The sequence below is a fragment of the Erithacus rubecula genome, assembly GCF_903797595.1.
Source record: "Erithacus rubecula genome assembly, chromosome: 6".
NCBI classification, from domain to species: Eukaryota; Metazoa; Chordata; class Aves; order Passeriformes; family Muscicapidae; genus Erithacus; species Erithacus rubecula.
In genome coordinates, this window is record NC_136688.1 from 13,983,633 (window position 1) to 14,001,759 (window position 18,127).

The window sequence follows — 18,127 nt, forward strand, 5'->3', positions numbered from 1 at the left end:
CTACAATGGAACCACACACACATTCAATTTGCCACGAAAACATAAGAATTCTGAGCTTTTTAACTCATTGCTGGAGTTAACCTTGCAGAAAAATGGAGCAAGATGCAAAAATTAAATCTCAAGGACCATAAATCACTAGCTTAATAGACAGAAAAAATATGTAAGCAGAAAGAAAAGGATTATGCAATTTAAGGGTTTGATGTGTGAGTCAGCAAAATAGTTTGGAAAGGCCCTAGGAACAATCAGAATGTTCCATTTCCCAATTAAATATATTCAAATGTGAGCTGCATTCAAATATATTCTGATTGACTGTAGTTCAAAATAATTTTTACTTGATCTAAATAATAATAATAATGATAAGTGAGATATTTAAAGCAATAAAACAGTAAGTTTTTACAAAAGCCAGCACTATATCACAATATTTTATTAGGTAGAATTTAGTATTTATGGAAATAAACTTAAGAAGTTTAAAGAGCACACAGGAGAAATACTTATGATATTTATCATTGTGTGCTGAGTGATGCAAAATATAGAAATATTTATTTGGTCTTGATTAAGAACTATAGAGGAAATGGAGTCACTAAAATAGCCATGCATGACATCACTTTTAATAGGGTTCACAAGAAGAATTTTAAAAACTATTGCTTGCAAAAATCATAATGTAACTCTAACTTATTCTACTTCCAAATCCTTAGATTTTTTTGGGAAATCATTCTTACCAACCATAGTTCAGAGAGAGAATTGACTCACAACTGATGCTGTGGAATTATTTCATAATCTGCACCCTGATGTAACAGAATATTTTCCAGCATTTGTGTTTCTAAATACTGGCAAGCAGAAACATGTCTCTGATCATTCCTTCAGTTACATTTTCCTTTGTCTTCTAGAAGGAACGGACTCAAGTGTCTTTAGTAAATATGAGAGCAAAAGCAATTCTGGGAAACCCAGCTTTCAGTTGTGTGCAAATAGAAGCTGGTTGCAGGCACAGGATTGAAAAACTAGGCTAAATTTCCTTGAAGAAACACTTACCTGCAGCAATAATTTTGTAAATCTCATCCTTATAAAGAGATGGCATTTTTTTAATATTATGTCTTCACATGATTTTAACAGGACAAGACATCATTGGAGTTCACGTGAACATAAGGAGGCATTGAATTGTAAGGAAATGAAGTGCATGTAGTTTTTGGAGTAGAAACTTACACATAGAGAAATCAAGAAGAGAAGACAATTTAGGGCAAAATAGTCCTCACAGTGCAACACAATCATGTGCCCAGTCAGTCCCAGCAAATGTATTGAACATGTTGACAAGCAAAGAAATATACTGAACAGACAGCTAAATGTTCTTTGAGATGGAGATCAAAGAGAACACATTAAGAAGACAAAATTAAGAGCTCTTTAGCAAAACTTCCTTACCATGCCCTTTATTTTGTGTCAAATAAAAGTTGCATATACTCAGTTTGTTATTTGAAGATTTGTTTCAGAGCGTGATTCTAAATACAGAATGTGAAATATTGTCTTTGAGGAGAATTTTCATCCTTCTTCTTTAGCCCAGTTATCCTGGCTCTCTAGCTTAAGTTGTATTTCTCACTGTCTTATGGAACTGTACCAGTTTCTGAGGAACACAAGCAAAGGTCAAAGGTTTCTGTTAAATCAGTTCCACTTCAGATACCATGATGTCTTATGTCATCAGATTTATACTTGCATTATGTAGCTTTATTAAAAAAACCCCACAACAATGCTGAGAAAAGGTTTCCTCCTACAAGAGGTGGATATTAATTGAATCAAATAAAAATTCACTCAAATCAGTGGAATTGAAAATGAATCACCGCTTCACACATTTATTTAGACTTTGTAATGTGCTTTATTTGAAGTTAGGATGCTGTGAAATCAAAATAAGCAATTTTCAGTGAGTAGCCTCTAAAAAAACAACAGTAAGAATGAACTCTTTTCTATGGATATGTGTTTCCAGACTGATTGACTTGTCTCTAAGAAAATCCTAGCTCTAAAATTATTCCAGATGCTTTTGGCCTGTATGAAAGTGGATTTTCTTCTTTGCAAGGAGTAAATGCATGGTGTCACTTTCTTACAATTAAAGGACATGAGAAAACTTTTTACAAATCATCTCTTTTAGAAAACCATTTGGAGTCAATTTCTAATTTTGTTTCCAGAGGGGGAAGAATTCAGTCAGATTTGGTTGAAGTTAGTGTGAAAATTAGTGTAAAGTGGGTGTTTATAGGGAAAGTAATATCTATAGCTGTGATTGAATAAGATATATTTTCTTAGGAAATTATGCTAAATAGATAAATACACTCATGCTTGACCTGGGTCTTACCAGACAGATTATTACTCTAGATGGAAGTAGACACTTATCCAATCCAGTCAGTATATTCCCCATATAAAGAACCCATGTAGGGAACATCTATATTGCTAAATGAGCATAAGTAGAACAAGTCAATTGGAACAACACTGGAGTGGTTTACTTTCCCTTTTTTTCCTCCTTTGCAGAGTATTTGGTGCTGCTATACTGCTGACATCTTCCCTCAACATGCTAATACCATCTGCAGCCAGGGTGCACTATGGATGTGTCATCTTTGTTAGGATCTTGCAGGGCCTTGTAGAGGTATGGAAAAACTATGAAATAACTAGTAAATGTGATGCATGTTTGTTAACCTTTAACTAGCAATTGTAACTTTGGAAGAATGATAGAAATTGTTTTAAATTTAGTACTGATTTTGAGTACAAATGATTTCAATTAATTAATTATAGCTATTTGATTTTCCGTCAGCTATAAAATTTCACAGCAAAGTATTCTCTGGCTGAGAAGCCAGTGGGATATGCATTTAGCACTGACATTTCACTAAACTCCTGTACTGCTTATACTGATGTAATTCTCAACTTGCTGGTCAGCATCACAGAATAAGTACATAATAAAAACCTAAGTCCTGACTATGTCATGTTTTTGTTGGAATGAGTAAGAGATCTACCATAATTTAAAAGAGGAAAAAAGTAACTGAGCCCTTCCCTTCCCTTCCCTTCCCTTCCCTTCCCTTCCCTTCCCTTCCCTTCCCTTCCCTTCCCTTCCCTTCCCTTCCCTTCCCTTCCCTTCCCTTCCCTTCCCTTCCCTTCCCTTCCCTTCCCTTCCCTTCCCTTCCCTTCCCTTCCCTTCCCTTCCCTTCCCTTCCCTTCCCTTCCCTTCCCTTCCCTTCCCTTCCCTTCCCTTCCCTTCCCTTCCCTTCCCTTCCCTTCCCTTCCCTTCCCTTCCCTTCCCTTCCCTTCCCTTCCCTTCCCTTCCCTTCCCTTCCCTTCCCTTCCCTTCCCTTCCCTTCCCTTCCCTTCCCTTCCCTTCCCTTCCCTTCCCTTCCCTTCCCTTCCCTTCCCTTCCCATTAGTGTACTTTATTGTATTAAAAGATTCCAAAAAACAGTGCAAAAAGTGTCTGAAATTTGGGTGTCTGTCAATTTCTTAAAATGTATGTGTACAAGTCTGGATCCATTCCAGGCAAGTGATCTGCATGCACAAAAAGTGTTTTTCACTGCAAAATGAGAGGAAGAGAAGCAAGTGGGTAATAAATTACCCAAGAAAACAGCTATTGTAGACTCACACATCTCCAATACTGTTCAAAGGAATTGTGAATATGAAACATTCCAAACAAGACTTTTTGAAGAAAGTTTATGATAAATAATGACCATCTTATGATTATATCTTTAAATATTTTTTTTAAAAACTGCTAAAATACTGAAATTAGCAGACAACTGGTTACAGGATCTTCTTTTGAAACAGAATAAATGATTTTACAATTTCCTTCATATTGAGGCTCACCCTCTCAGTGTTTGCAAAACCCTCAGAAACTGCAAAAAGTTATAAATTTTTCTACTTTTTGGAGAGGAAACAAAGTAACAGATTAGGAGAAAAGTGAATCTATATAACCTAGATAATATATGCATATATACAGTTTATATGCATGTACCATAATTCTTAATCAGGAATTTGTGTAGAATTACTGTACATTTCATGTAAGATCTTTTAAAATTTTAACACTGCTGATTTATTTTTCCTATTTCTAAATTAAAGGCTGGTTTTGAAGAGAGACCTGAAAGGTAGCTGGCTTAAGATTAAGTCAAATAATATAATTCAACTACTTGCTTTACACGGTCAAGAAGGTTTATTAAAGACAGAGTGAAAAACTTCTCTTAAAAGTGTATTTCCAAAAGGTTATAGATCTTATTTTCTAGTCTTAGAGTGGTGGGACTTTAATCTGTATTTCCCAATTTGTACTTTAAATGTTAGATTTTAAAAATGAGGGTTGGATAAATCAGTCCTGCATTAGAAAGACTTCAGAGGGTCTGTACTGCCATCCTTTCTTTGACTCTGGTTCTTGTGCTCTAATACACTTTCTCTTTAATTATTTGCAATTCTTTCCTGGAAGGGGGAGGGTGAGCAAACCATGTTATATTTGTTTCATATGGTCTCTCCTATGATTTGGAGCAATACACAAAACCCGTTTCAACTTGAATAGATAACAACGTTTTTCTGTGGCTGTGCTCTGAGTTTGCTATAAAGGTGCAAAGCATTCTCAACCTCTTGTTTATAGCAATTAAAAATAAAAACTCATGCAAAGACAATTAACTGAATGACTGACCAGCATTAGCTAACTTGTGGCACATTCCCCAGGGGGTCACCTACCCTGCCTGCCACGGTATTTGGAGCAAGTGGGCCCCCCCATTAGAAAGAAGTAGGTTAGCAACCACTTCCTTTTGTGGTAAGTAACTTTGTATTTTTGTCCTCCTTCCATTTGTAATGTAAAAGTGTTTAGAAACTGATTTTTTCTTCCTTTTCATCCGCGTGTCTTGTTTTGTAGGTTCCTATGCAGGAGCTGTCATTGCAATGCCTTTAGCTGGGATTCTAGTGCAATATACTGGGTGGTCTTCTGTGTTCTATGTGTATGGTATGCATTTCTGCTCATTTCACTCCAGTGTTGTATGAACTTACTTTACCCTTTGTAAAAATGTGAAAACTACTGTTATGAGGACAAAAACCCCAGAGAAGTGGGACTTCTAAGCTAAAAATACAGTCTAGAGAAAAGGACAATGAAATGAAAGAACAGAATTTAAAGAGAAGAGTTTATAAGAAAGCAACATGATTAAATAAGAAAAGCTAGCTCATGTTGAAACCTTCATCACTTTCAGCACAAGCAGTGCAAACTTCTGTGCAGATCTATACTATCTCTGCTCACATTAACGTCTCTCACACTGATAAAACTGCAAATTTAGAGCACCTGCCCTGAATAAGTTGGTCTGATTTTTATCTAAAGACCTACATAACTTTATTCACACTAGTTGTGTTAACCTGCACTGACAGAAAAGAATGCCCCAAGGGAATTCATTCTGCATTTATGTGAATTTAATAGCAGCATTATTGAAATTTAATAAACTACTCAGGAAGTGCATTACTATGTTGAAAAAAATTGCCAGAGTCTTCTACTTTGCAGGTAAAGAATTTAAGGCAGTAATCAAACAGCAGAATCTTAAAGCTGAATGGGCCTTCATTTAAAGTTTAGTGAAATGAAATGGAAGCTGTTTCATTGTGTTGAATTGTACAAATTTATGTTAAGATCAGTGAATACTTACTTCCAGTAAAATCATTCTGTAAATGAAGCAAAGACTACTTCACTGTGCTATAGTTCTGCATGTATTTTGCACAATTATTATTCACAGGAACAAACTTTCTGTTGGAGAGTTATTTCTACTGAGAGAACTCAGGAAAGAAGCACTGACAATTTCCATATAAATTTGTTGTAGTTCTTCACAGATTTTTCTTCCTTTTTTCCTGCTTTAATGTACATTTCATTTTAAAGTCTTTTTTTCTATTCCAAAGGGAGCTTTGGTATAGTCTGGTACATGTTTTGGCTTTTGGTTTCATATGAGAGTCCTGCAAAGCATCCTACAATCACAGATGAAGAAAGGAGATACATAGAAGAAAGCATTGGAGAGAGTGCCAACCTCCTAGGTGCAATGGAAGTAAGAGTATTACCTACACACTGCTTTCCAGTGAGATATCCCAGCACCCAAATAAAGACAACAACAAAAAAAAATAACACTCTCCTTTAAGATCAAAAAGTGTATTTTAAGCAATTTGAACAAATGTGTTCGGGGGAATGGGAAGATCTTAAATCTGCTGGTGGATTTCTGGGTGGATACTGTTTTTGAACTGAGAGAACACAAGTTCTAGTTCTTCTAGCAGATGACTCATGGAATTGATGCTTCTTTTTCTACTCAAAGTTATAAACAAGAGGTACAGCTACATTTGAAACTTCAACTTTATTTAGACTTTTCTAATATCTTGACATGAAGAAATCAGTTTCCTTCCTATATAGTAATTTCTGGGTGGTTTTTCTCTTCCTAAAAGTAAACTGCAGGAAAAGCAATACTCAGTATCTATTGAGGTCCCCAGAACACCAGAAATGACAATCCTTATTGTTTTATGTTTTGTCTGCCAGAAAGACTGCAAGTTGCAATAGAGCATGCTCTGAGATCCATAAGAACATTTCTTATTATTGCAGTAATTTTGCTTGAGACATGTTATCAAACCTCTCATAATCTGAGTTCTGTACTTGTTTAGTTCTCAAAAAGTGCTAAAAACCATTTATGAACTCTGAATTTTCCAGCCACTGAACACTTCAATTGTGTTAACTAATAGTCATCTTATTTCTGTAACTGCTGAAAAGCTTTAGAGAAACTATTGCTGTGTTTGCTCACCCAGGAAAATGTAAAAAAAAATGTTTAAGCCTCACTTCATCTGCTTAAATTTTTCCACCATCCATTCCTAGTAGACTCTTATTATGTTTTCTATTTGGTCAGAACACTGGTTCTTGATTGAACTCAGGAATTAGCAATTTTCATCTCAGTAAATCTTTGTTTTGTATTAAATAAGGATCTGAAAATATTAGAGTCATTTTTTAATAGCTAACATTTTTAGGTGTTATTGAGGGCCTGTCTCAGTTTGATACTCAACAGCATTCAGTAAGATTCAAGGTTTTGAAAATCTGTGAAATTAGTTATGTTGAAGGATATCCATACAATTCTAATTTGGACTGTACAATTTCTGTCTTTTTTTTATTGTGGCTTTTTAATTATACATTTTTTTAAGTGATTGTCTTGTATCAATAGCTCAGTTGCTTCTAAAATATTTAAGCTGAAATTCTTCCCATACCATCAAGTTAGATTTTCTGGCTGGCTTCTCATTAACTAAGTCACTTAATTAATCCTTACCTCTCACTTAGGTGTAATTTAATAGGTATATAGGGAGTTGCACATCTATGGGCTGTTTTTCTTTGAAGAAAAGCCAGTATTCAAATCAAAGGTAGACTGAATTCAGCCTGAATTCTTGCTGAATTGATTTTCAAGCACTTATCTGAGTATGGATCCTGTGTTTGGATCAAGACAGATGGTTGGAAGCCTGGGCTTGTGGACAGGTGCTGGGACTCAGCAGGATTGTCCAGCTGTCTTTCTTCTTTTCTTTCTGCAATGCATTTTAAAAATACACTAAACCAAACAAAAATATATTGACCAAGCAGTTTCAGCTGAGGCTTGATTTAAAACAAAACCAAAAACAAAAACAAAAGAAAGTAGAATACTGCAATTAAGATTTAAATGCCAAAATACATGTTAGCAGTAAATCTGAATGAAATCTTCTAGCTACAGTGTCAAATATGATTGTTGCCTTACACACAGCAACATTGTCTTTTAAAGACAAGATTATGCAGAGACATAATGTCATTTAAAGACATATTATTTTGGTGTTATGTCCATGTATGTTCATGTTTATATGACTGAGATAAAAGCTCCTGTATATGAGTGTAATGATACAATTAATTATCACTGAGTTTCTCCACTACATTTCACAGTAACTTTTATATGCTGTACATATATGTGCTTGTTGGACCATAGCTAAAAAAGGGTAAGGAAAGGCAAGATGGATAGTTGGTAATGATCAACATGGTAACTGGATCCCCTTTTTGTGTTTCAGAAATACAAAACACCATGGAGAAAATTTTTTACATCTATGCCAGTCTATGCAATAATTGTTGCAAACTTCTGTAGAAGCTGGACGTTTTACTTGCTGCTAATTAGTCAGCCTGCTTACTTTGAGGAAGTGTTTGGATTTGAAATAAGCAAGGTATGTCAAAAGTATATAAAATTTTTATTTTAATTAAGGAAATATCAGATCTATATTTATAGTATTTATGAATAGGAAAGAAAAGTGGTAAGCATCTTTATAATGAATTTACATCTTAAATCTTACTCATCCCAGTTCTTGTTTTCTTGACCAGCATGAATAAGTGAAGTAACAACTGTGACAAAGGACAGGATAGAGAAAGGTGGAGGCAAGATGAGATTTAGTGATGATCTACTTGGGGCTGCATTGTAAGTTAAGTGCTCAAACCCAGATTGTGTTTGATATTAGAAAGGATCTGCTGGCATCAGCAGAGCCATTACACTCTGTCCCTGACCCTCCAGGGGGTGCAAAATCTCACCAAAGCTGTATGTAAAGCATTGACAAATGGATTTTTCCAGGTGCCTTTCAAAAAGCACGGACATGTTGTTCTAGGAAAGACAGTATAATCTTTCACCTTTCTATCTGCCCCTTTATTGTGGTGAGAACTGCACCCCCTTTCTCATTTAGAAAGAAAACTGACATGGTGGCAAAATGTGAGATATAGGGGTGATTTAAGGTTCCATGTGATTCATATGAAGTTTGGATCAGACCTGTAAGGTAAATATGAATCCACACATACAATCTATTGGAACAGTCATCACGAAAGTACTGCATCTCATTTTGCTGAGTGTGTTTAGCACTTTGAATATCACTGATGGATATTTAGTGCTTTATCTTTCACTACATACAAAGTTTTGCAGACATACCTTTTGCACACATGCTCTTTGCAACTTGGTCAGAAATCAAGGACAAATAGACATAATGCATGTGATGATGATCCATAGGGAATCTGTCTAGGCATGTAAGGCTTACTGCAAAGCTGCGCTGAACACCAAAAGAAATGTAGCAATTAAGTTTTACATGTGTGATCATGAATTCTCTGAAAATTCTGACGGGAACTATATGTGATGGGGAAAAAGCTTTTGCTTAAATATAAACTATGAAAACAATCTATAAACAACAACTGTCATGGCATCAGAGTTTCTTAAAAAATTCTCTCTGTACTTCATAAAATGAAATAAAAAAAAAAAAACAAAAAAAAAATCTTCACTAGTTTTGTTCATTTCATAACCTAGGAGATCTATTTTTAAAACAGAGTGTGACATTGAAAAGATACAATTAATTAGCTGCTGAATACTTAAGAAATGAAGAATCAAGGTTTTATTATGGTTTATACTTTGCTAATTCTAATTTTAATTTTAGGTGGGTATCTTATCTGCTGTGCCACATTTAGTGATGACAATTATTGTTCCAATTGGGGGACAAATTGCTGACTTTTTAAGAAGCAGGCAGATTGTTTCAACGACTAATGTGAGAAAGATAATGAACTGCGGAGGTAAGTCTATTTTATTTAAAAGTTTATTAGAGGCATTTGATGTTCATATTTTGTTCTGTGTAGAATAAAGAAACAAACTGCACAGTTGTATGCTCTTAGGAGGCAACCCTTTCTGCATTTTTTATGCAATGCAGATGTTACTACATAAAGGAAAACACAGGTGCTCCCATTTGCCTTTTCCATAGTTATTTGGTATTTGGAAAACCATTTAGACGGTTAAAGAAGTCAATGAGCTTTTGGAGAGTAATTTGCCTACTCTTAGCTACTTACTCAGTCTTAGCTCCTCATCTAAACACTTTTCACTAAGAGAGCCCAGACCATTCCCTGAGATTACATCCTTGACTTCTGAGATGGTAAAGTCACATTAGCTGTGGTAAGGGCTGGAAAATTCACAAGCAGGTTAAATGTATCTTCCCATGAGAGTTGACTGGAAGGACCTAACCACAGCAAAAGTATTTATTTTATCTTACAACTGACAGAAAGTAGCAACAAATTAGCATGCAAACAGTAAAATAAATATTATTTGAGAGAGGGAGAACATGTTTTTTTTAGAGATGAAAAAAATACCTGTTTGTATCCCACTCTGAGGTAATGTTTTATTTGTGTTCCTACGAAATATCATGGCATCCTAAGGCCTGCAGTGTTTGAGAGGGAATTAAATTCAATGCCTGGTTTTATTCATTTTTTCACCAGGTTTTGGTATGGAAGCAACTCTTCTTCTCGTGGTGGGATATTCACACAGCAAAGGAGTGGCTATATCATTCTTAGTGCTTGCTGTAGGCTTTAGTGGATTTGCCATATCTGGTAAGATTATATTACTATTAACACTAAACTATTTTATCTTAAGAGACAGAACATCTAGCTTTGCTTTTATTCATGGATAGTAATCTAAAAGCCCACTCACTTTGGATTTCCCAAAGGACATTATTTACATTCATTACAAAGGAATGTACATTTCATATTACAGCTTTTATATTAGATTATTTCTTTTCAAATAATCCAATCTTTTCCATATTCATTGCAGCAAATTAGACTCTCTTCTCATTAAGATGTTAATGTAGTGATAAAGCACTACAGATTTTTTTTTAAATCAAACAGAAAAGACAAATTGACTGGTATTGCACAATGATACCTAAATTTGCACATCTTTTTTAAATAGAAGTATTTTTTTCCACTGTGTATTGGTTATTGCTTTGTTAATATTGTATTGTTTTATTAATTTGAGGCCTGTTACTGTTGTATTATTTTCTTTTTGGACCTAATTACTAGAATTTCTTTTCTGAATTAAAGTTCAGCTTTCATGCTGATTCATCAACCCCTTGCCTTTGCCTTTTCCCTTCCCAAGCACAAGTCACCTGGCCTCCCATTGTTTTCCCACTGTGATTTTAGCATCCTCTCCCATGCTGGTTCCTTATGTCTCAAGCAGGTTCTCTTTCATTTTGTGCCAAACATCTAAAATCTCCTCTAATCAAATCTGTCCTTAATCTCATGCATTCTGGAAGGTATCGCTCTTGTTTTGTACAATTTGGGAAGTGTATTGCACTTTCCCCAAGTTGACCATATCATACTACCTGCCTTTCCCCTTATACCATCTCTATACATCTGCATCCAAAGGTTTGGTTTCTGTTTTCACTTATATAAGTACCTATTTTGGGAACAATTTGTTCTGTCTCTTTAGATTATCTAAATAGTTACTGCATACATTTTCTACAGAATTGTGCTGCTGAAAATGTAAGAGAATATGTAAATATCTTTCAATATTAATTAGTGACTCTGTTAGAGATGTCTTTTTTCTCTGATTTTCCGCTGTTGAATAGAAAATACCTCCCTTCTGCTGGTCTATGTGACAAAAAAGAAAAATGTGGGCAATAGGAAAGGAACATGTTACAAACTGAAAGAAGAAAAGACATGTTATTTACAGCATGAAATGGTCGTGTAGGGGGCTATGAAATACAAATTCTTTCCCTGCCTGAATGAATATCTTCTGGGTTGTCTACTCCACACAGACAATACTGGGAGGTTTTGGGGTTTTCTTAAACTGCAATTTTGTGAGAAAATTAACCTGGCATCCGTTTAAAATATTTTTTTAAAAGAAAATGAAAACCCAGAGTCTCTCTAGGAATATTTAAGCATTGTAAGTCTTATAGGGATAAAGAAATGCAATTAAGCAGCCCAAATACGTTACAGTAAAAATGTCATGTCACTTTTCTCATCTGAAGTACTGCTCTGGTCTTGGTGTGAACACTCACTGACCTTTCTATTGCAGGATTCAATGTCAACCATTTAGACATTGCCCCAAGGTATGCTAGCATTTTAATGGGGATTTCTAATGGAGTCGGGACCTTGTCTGGAATGGTTTGCCCTATAATTGTTGGAGCAATGACAAAGAACAAGGTAAATGGAAATACAGTTTTCAAATCTTCCAGTTTGATACAACTGGTTTCCAGAGAAAGACCTTTCTATAATACAACTTGCCAGGATATCCATATTGGAGCCTGGGGGTGCAAATTTGTGGTATGCTTAACTATATGCCCATTAGGCCGATGTTTTTGTGGGCCAATAAATATTTCAAAGAAAGATGGATATAAATCATTCTAAAATGGACACTTCAATGTTTTAACTCTGCTGTCATGACTTCAATCCGTAATTTAAATGTTCCAGCTCAGAAGAGTTAAGTAAATCTTTGTGTTACTCTGATTAAGCAAATTTCTCCTTTACAGACACGTGAAGAGTGGCAGTATGTCTTCCTCATTGCTGCTTTAGTTCATTATGGAGGTGTGATCTTCTATGGCATATTTGCCTCAGGAGAGAAACAACCCTGGGCAGACCCTGAACAGACAAGTGAAGAGAAATGTGGCTTTATTCATGAAGATGAACTTGCTGAAGAGACAGGGGACATTACTCAGAATTATGTGAATTATGGTACCACCAAGTCTTATGGTGCTACAACCCAGGTGAATGGTGGCTGGCCTAATGGCTGGGAGAAAAAAGAGGAATTTGTACAAGAGGAAGTACAAGACTCATACAACTACAAGGAAAGAGATTATTCCTAACAAACCTAAATATTTGGTATATTTTGTAGTGTTTGTGATTAAATTCATTGTGATTGTTTGCACAGAAATAAAATGTGATATCAACATGTAAACACATATCAGACAGGAAGGTCTTACTGTAAAAAAATACATCAAAGTGCAATCTGTATGAGTTGTGATGTTATCACTTTCATTAGGTTATATTTGTTCTATAAACATTAGAGTTTTAAGGGTTTACTGGTCAAAATTATAGAGGCAAGTAGATACTTTGGAGTATACAAGAGCTAAAACTGACAATTAAAGATTAAAGCACAACTAAGCAACCAAGTTGGCACATCTAATGCTCTTTTTAGAAAGCCAAAATTACTTGATCATTAAAAATGCACTTATATATTTGTTACACTGTATTGAAAGAGATTGTGTTAAAGACACACATTTACTCAGTGCAATGTAGTAGTTGTGTGTTTAGTCTAGGACAAGAACTTTCCTAAAGAAGAAAGATTGAGTCCTAGGCATCTACAAGGATTGATCCAGTTCCCTTAATGGTAATTGTATCAAGCCTAATGAACAAATAGGGCATATTGTATGTTTGTCGTGATTACATGCTGCAGGCTACTCTGTGATAAATAAAGAAATTATTTAGGAGTTTTATACTGAATGTTTGGGCACAAATTCTTATTTCTATTCTTTACAGAATTTCATGAAATTATGGACATTGTCATGTTCTTCCCTGCATTTATCAACTAATATACAAACAATATAAAATATTAAGTCTGCTTTTTCAGGCAGCCTGGCAAATCCCTTTATCAAAAAACAAGCTTTATTATTCTATTCTTTGCAATATATTCTGAATTTGTACTGATGTCTTTAGAAAGAGAAAAAAAATCCCCAATGTAACATAGAAAAAAATATAGTCTTTTACAAAGTTCCAAAGAGAATTTTACTATGAGCAAGTAGCCCTATAAAAAAGGATGCATTTGTTTTGCAGAATATTTTGGAACAAATAGAAGAAGCAGAGAATAATTTAACCCTTATTCTTCCCTTAATAGCTTTCATATTTTTACACATCGTGCCACAGTTGTATACATAGATATGTTTATTGAAGATACTGTTATTATAGAAAATGCTATTATTTTAGAAATCCCTAAAATAAAAGATGTATTTGTCTTTCACTCAAACCTAATAATAATGGACACTGAATATGAGTAACATAAAAACTCACAATAAACCAAAGTGGTAAATAACTAGTGTTGGGTTGAAAGAAGCCAACAAGCATCACGCTTGTCTTTTTAGCATAACTCAACAGTGACTGCAACATTAGTGTACCAAGCAATAAGTGCAATGCATTATGAAGTGCATAATCTTCTAGATGACATATTAACCTTTATTTAGCTTGTTGTATATACTTGGGGTTGTTGGGATTGAACCAAACTGAACCAACTGAAGTCAGCAACACCAGACCACTTCTTAATACTCTAAAATGACAATGATCCATTTCTTAATTCAATCAAATTATTATTATTGTATGTAATAATCCACCATTCTGGATTCTTGGTCTGTTCATTGTATTGTGCTAGTGATTGGAAACCCTGCTACCGCAATATACAACTTGAAGATTGTTTTTTTCTCCTTTTTTTTTTTTTTTTTAATGCAAATCATACCTTGACCTTAAGAAAAAAAGTATTTTGCTTTGTGCCTCAAAGTGCTGTAAAACGTGACCATAGCTTTTGCTGTGTTTAATGAAAAAGATGTGGACTGTGTCACTTTTGTTGCTGCAAAAAGTGTTAATAAAATGCTCTATTTATCCTTTTATATAAAAAGGACCAGTATAGTTTCTTGTAATTTTTAGATGTGTTTTAATATGGATGACAGATTACAGTCAATGTAGAACAAATTCTGCTGTTGACATGGAGAGAGTCTCACAGCTGGGAGCACTGCTCCATACCCAACCTTCCACATTGTCAGCTCTTCCCTCCAACCTGGTGCATGGCTGTGGTGGGAGAGGCACCTGTCTCAAGATTGCTCTCAGAAGGATGCCTGGCATGGCTGTGGAAGAGATAGGAGCAGGAGGATCAGTGTGAGTGATGCAGTGAATCTGGGAAAGACAGATCTGTGTGAGCAAAAAAGCTGGCATAGATCAGCATTCTCTAAAGGAAAGGAAAAGCTACACATTGCTGTTTGCAGTGCAGAATTTTTCCCTTTCTTGATTGTGCAACAAGGCCCCTTAGCTGAAACATATTATTTTCCATCAATTGTTTAGATAAACCCCACAGCAGTCAGTAACTTTAAGAAACCCTATATTAAAATGTCTTTTTCTAATAAAATTTTTACTTTTCACTGATTTTCTTTCACCAAGTAGAATAATGCAGAAACATCAAATTGAACAAAATCAAATATTTTGATTTCAGAATGCTAACCAGAATGCAGTAACAGGCCCAGTGCTTTTCACCAATAGGCTGGTTGTCATGAGATGCTGAGTCAGTTAACAAGCAAAGTTAATGTTAACAGTTTTGATATACTGGTGTGATGTTGCCATAGAAACTTCCTGAAAGATTCAAAAGTAGGATAAGTAGGAGCTTCAAAATTACTGTTGTATTTATTGTGGTAAGTGGACAGCTCAGAAAATACAAACTAAAACAAATAACAATTCTCAATTTTCAGTCTAATCTTACAGGTTCTCTATCTTGGAATTACTTCAATAATTTCCTTTCACTAAATATAGGTGGGGATTTTTTTCTTAGTAGCTCGAGATCTTTGAATTATGTAGAACAAAGGAGAAACTTTAATCCAGGAATTAGACACTGCACTTTTCAGCCAGCTACAACTCGGTGAGGACCTAACAATTGCCTGTGAATGCTACACTACTCAAGGAACCACCACATTTTTTTAGCTCTCTGCTTCTGCTTTGGCTCCCTCACTTGCTCTTTCAATGGCAGACCAGAAGAATCCATTCCTCTGGGAAGGAGAAGGAGCATGATAGATCTTAAGATTTTTACTTCTTCACAGACTCCTATTCATGTGAAAACACAGGAAGCAATTATCAGGAACATGGCAGAGAAGGAAGAAGGGGGAAATGGAGAAAATAATTGGGTTCTTCAAAGACAAGTAGCAACAGCTGTATCTGCTTTAGGAAAAAGGAGAGTTGCAGGGACATGATCCTTTATCTAACCCCCTGTGTTTCTTCTAAGTAAATAGATTTGTGTTTTTCTCTTGCTACTTCATTTTTATGAAGTACCATAGGTGAAATATACCTCTCCAGCCTCTTCTGAACTATGCCCTTTCTGCTCAGAGGTTTCTCTTCTGCTCAGGTTCAAAGTCTTGTTCTGTTGCACATGTGAGGTGTAGTGCTCCCCTTTTGGAAGTCTCAGAAGCTCAAATCATCTCTCTTTGTCAGTCAGACAATGTTAACAGTCACCTGATGATTTTGTTTTGTCGTCAATTTCTGTTCTGTTCCCCATCTGGTACACCCTGCTCACTTACTGTGTTGAAAAAAAGAAAGTAATATTTTCTCACATTTTTGTTTACTGCTTTGTTATCTTTTCAGCGAGGTAAGTAAAAGGAAGGGGCAGAATGCAGCCTCTGTTTAAATTGTTGGAAAAGCTTTGCATTTAGATGGCCTAGAACAACACCTCATTTGTCCACCTTCATGTCCTCAAATGATTCCATATAGACAGTATCAGTCAAATTGACAATTCTTAAAATATTTGAATCTCCCTCAGTGGGATGCCTTCTGTTAACACATACTCTTTGTTGCAGAGATAAAGCTGTCATAAAGTGTTCTTTGCTTTCAAAAATGATAATGAAATTCAACTGATCGAATTTTTAAAAAAAACTTTCCTAAGGGGAAAAAGAAAGCCTCAAGGTAAAGGTTGAATAAAAGTTACAAAAGAATATCTGCAAATACAAATGAAATTCTCTTTCAGCATGAAGCTAGGAATAGGAATGAGGGTGGAAGTCAAAATAAATGTCACAGTTCAAAGCTGTACCGTAAAAAAGATAACATCACAGTCTCAGTTGCTGCCTCTGAAAGATGAAATGTTTTGTTCCTTTCATGATAAGCTGTGAAGGAGTTTAAAGGCTAGTATAAGTCTAGATTAACTACTTAACAGCGGCTGCTTTTGTACTTGTTTGGAATTTGTCTGTGTCTTTCACATGAATAATTTTCACTGCACTGGGAGATTTAAAAGTAAATAATCAAAGGACCTAGAACCCCAGTCAGATTTTAATTAGATATCTATGGATATCCTCTCTATCCAGCTAGTGTGTCTCATGTTGCTATTCTAGCTTTGCTTAATGTCTCTTCACACAGCTGTAACCCCAAGCACAGCAAAGAATGAAATGTATTATCTGTTTACTTATAAGCCACTAGAGAAACCTGTGTTAGTTATACTGAGGTCAAGTACTTAGACAGTACTTCCATGTTTGGGAATTAATGTCACAAAATGACTGTTGGCAAATGTCTTCTTGGTAAAATTTTAACAATAGAAACATATAATTATTTCAATTTTTGTTTCAGGTGAAGACACATTCTCTCAAACACCACAGGTGAGGTGTTAGAGAACAAAACAAAATTTTGAGCAACAGTCTAACCTGTGACAGGCTCTTACCTATAAGAAAGTAGGTAGAGAGTAAGTATGAAACAGATGTAATGTCAGACATAAAATATATGGATAAATTAGAAATTACAGGGAAAAAAGCATTGTAGGAAATTTGAGGAAAACCTTACAGAAGAGCCGACAAAATTTGTTACTTCTTCACAGAGAATCATAGAATAGTTTGAAATGGAAGGGACAGTGAGTATGATGTTCTAAATATCTGGTCACTCTTTCCTGAGGTTAAAGTGGGGCCAGAAGTGGGCTGAGAAGCTGATTGCCACATTCTGTGGCATCTGGCCTTGCATCTAGTGCATTTCTCTGCCAGGACCACAGGGACACTTAGAGCCCTTAACTGCCCTGAGCTTTTTGCCCTTGCACTCCCAACAAAAATGATGCTTGGAAGCAGAAATAATGTTATGAGAAAGCATGTAAGAGAAAAAGCATTGCATTGTTAGGACTGGAAGATTGCCATTTAATTAGAGTCTGTATTGTATAATCAATCAAATACGCCAACGCCGGCTGGGTGCACCAGTGGCCCCTCACTAGAAGAGTTTGTGAGGGGAACATGATAATTTTCTTCAATCAACAAAACAGTTTTCAGTTTTAACCTAGAAAATTCCAATGTTATTTTCTTTTTTGTAAATGTTGCTTTGTGGAATTAAATTGAATCAAATAGAGATAAAATCAACTTTCTTCTCAGTTGTGTTTTTCTGTGGAATTATGTCTGATCATAGGGTCAATAAAGCACAGACAGTTTACTCTGCATAGATGAAACACCAGATTAAATGTGATGTATGTGATGTATAATATATGTAATGTGTGTAAGACTGATCATCTATCTCTGCTTCAGGAATCCTGAAGGTGATGGTTCACAATGGCTTTTTGTTGACTGCAAGTGTGGTGGGACTATGAAGAAGTGGATTTGCTGTGCTTTGTGAGGCAGTATTGCCC

At 35.3% G+C, this 18,127-nt stretch overlaps 1 protein-coding gene across 2 annotated transcripts in view; it reads left to right on the top strand.

The window, feature by feature from the left end:
* Positions 1–17,874, top strand: part of SLC17A6 (solute carrier family 17 member 6) — a 32,759-nt gene extending 14,885 nt beyond the window's left edge. Inside the window, exons 5-13 of one of the 2 annotated variants that reach the window (XM_079310009.1) lie at positions 2,506–2,620; positions 4,671–4,758; positions 4,858–4,944; positions 5,874–6,016; positions 8,025–8,174; positions 9,417–9,549; positions 10,243–10,353; positions 11,816–11,943; positions 12,270–17,868. In XM_079310009.1, the coding sequence (XP_079166135.1) occupies positions 2,506–2,620; positions 4,671–4,758; positions 4,858–4,944; positions 5,874–6,016; positions 8,025–8,174; positions 9,417–9,549; positions 10,243–10,353; positions 11,816–11,943; positions 12,270–12,602 (1,288 nt within the window). In that variant the 3' untranslated portion in view covers positions 12,603–17,868. Of the gene's footprint in view, positions 1–2,505; positions 2,621–4,670; positions 4,759–4,857; positions 4,945–5,873; positions 6,017–8,024; positions 8,175–9,416; positions 9,550–10,242; positions 10,354–11,815; positions 11,944–12,269 lie in introns of both variants that reach the window. The other variant, XM_079310008.1, reaches the window with a different exon arrangement.
* The last annotated feature ends 253 nt before the right edge of the window (positions 17,875–18,127 follow it).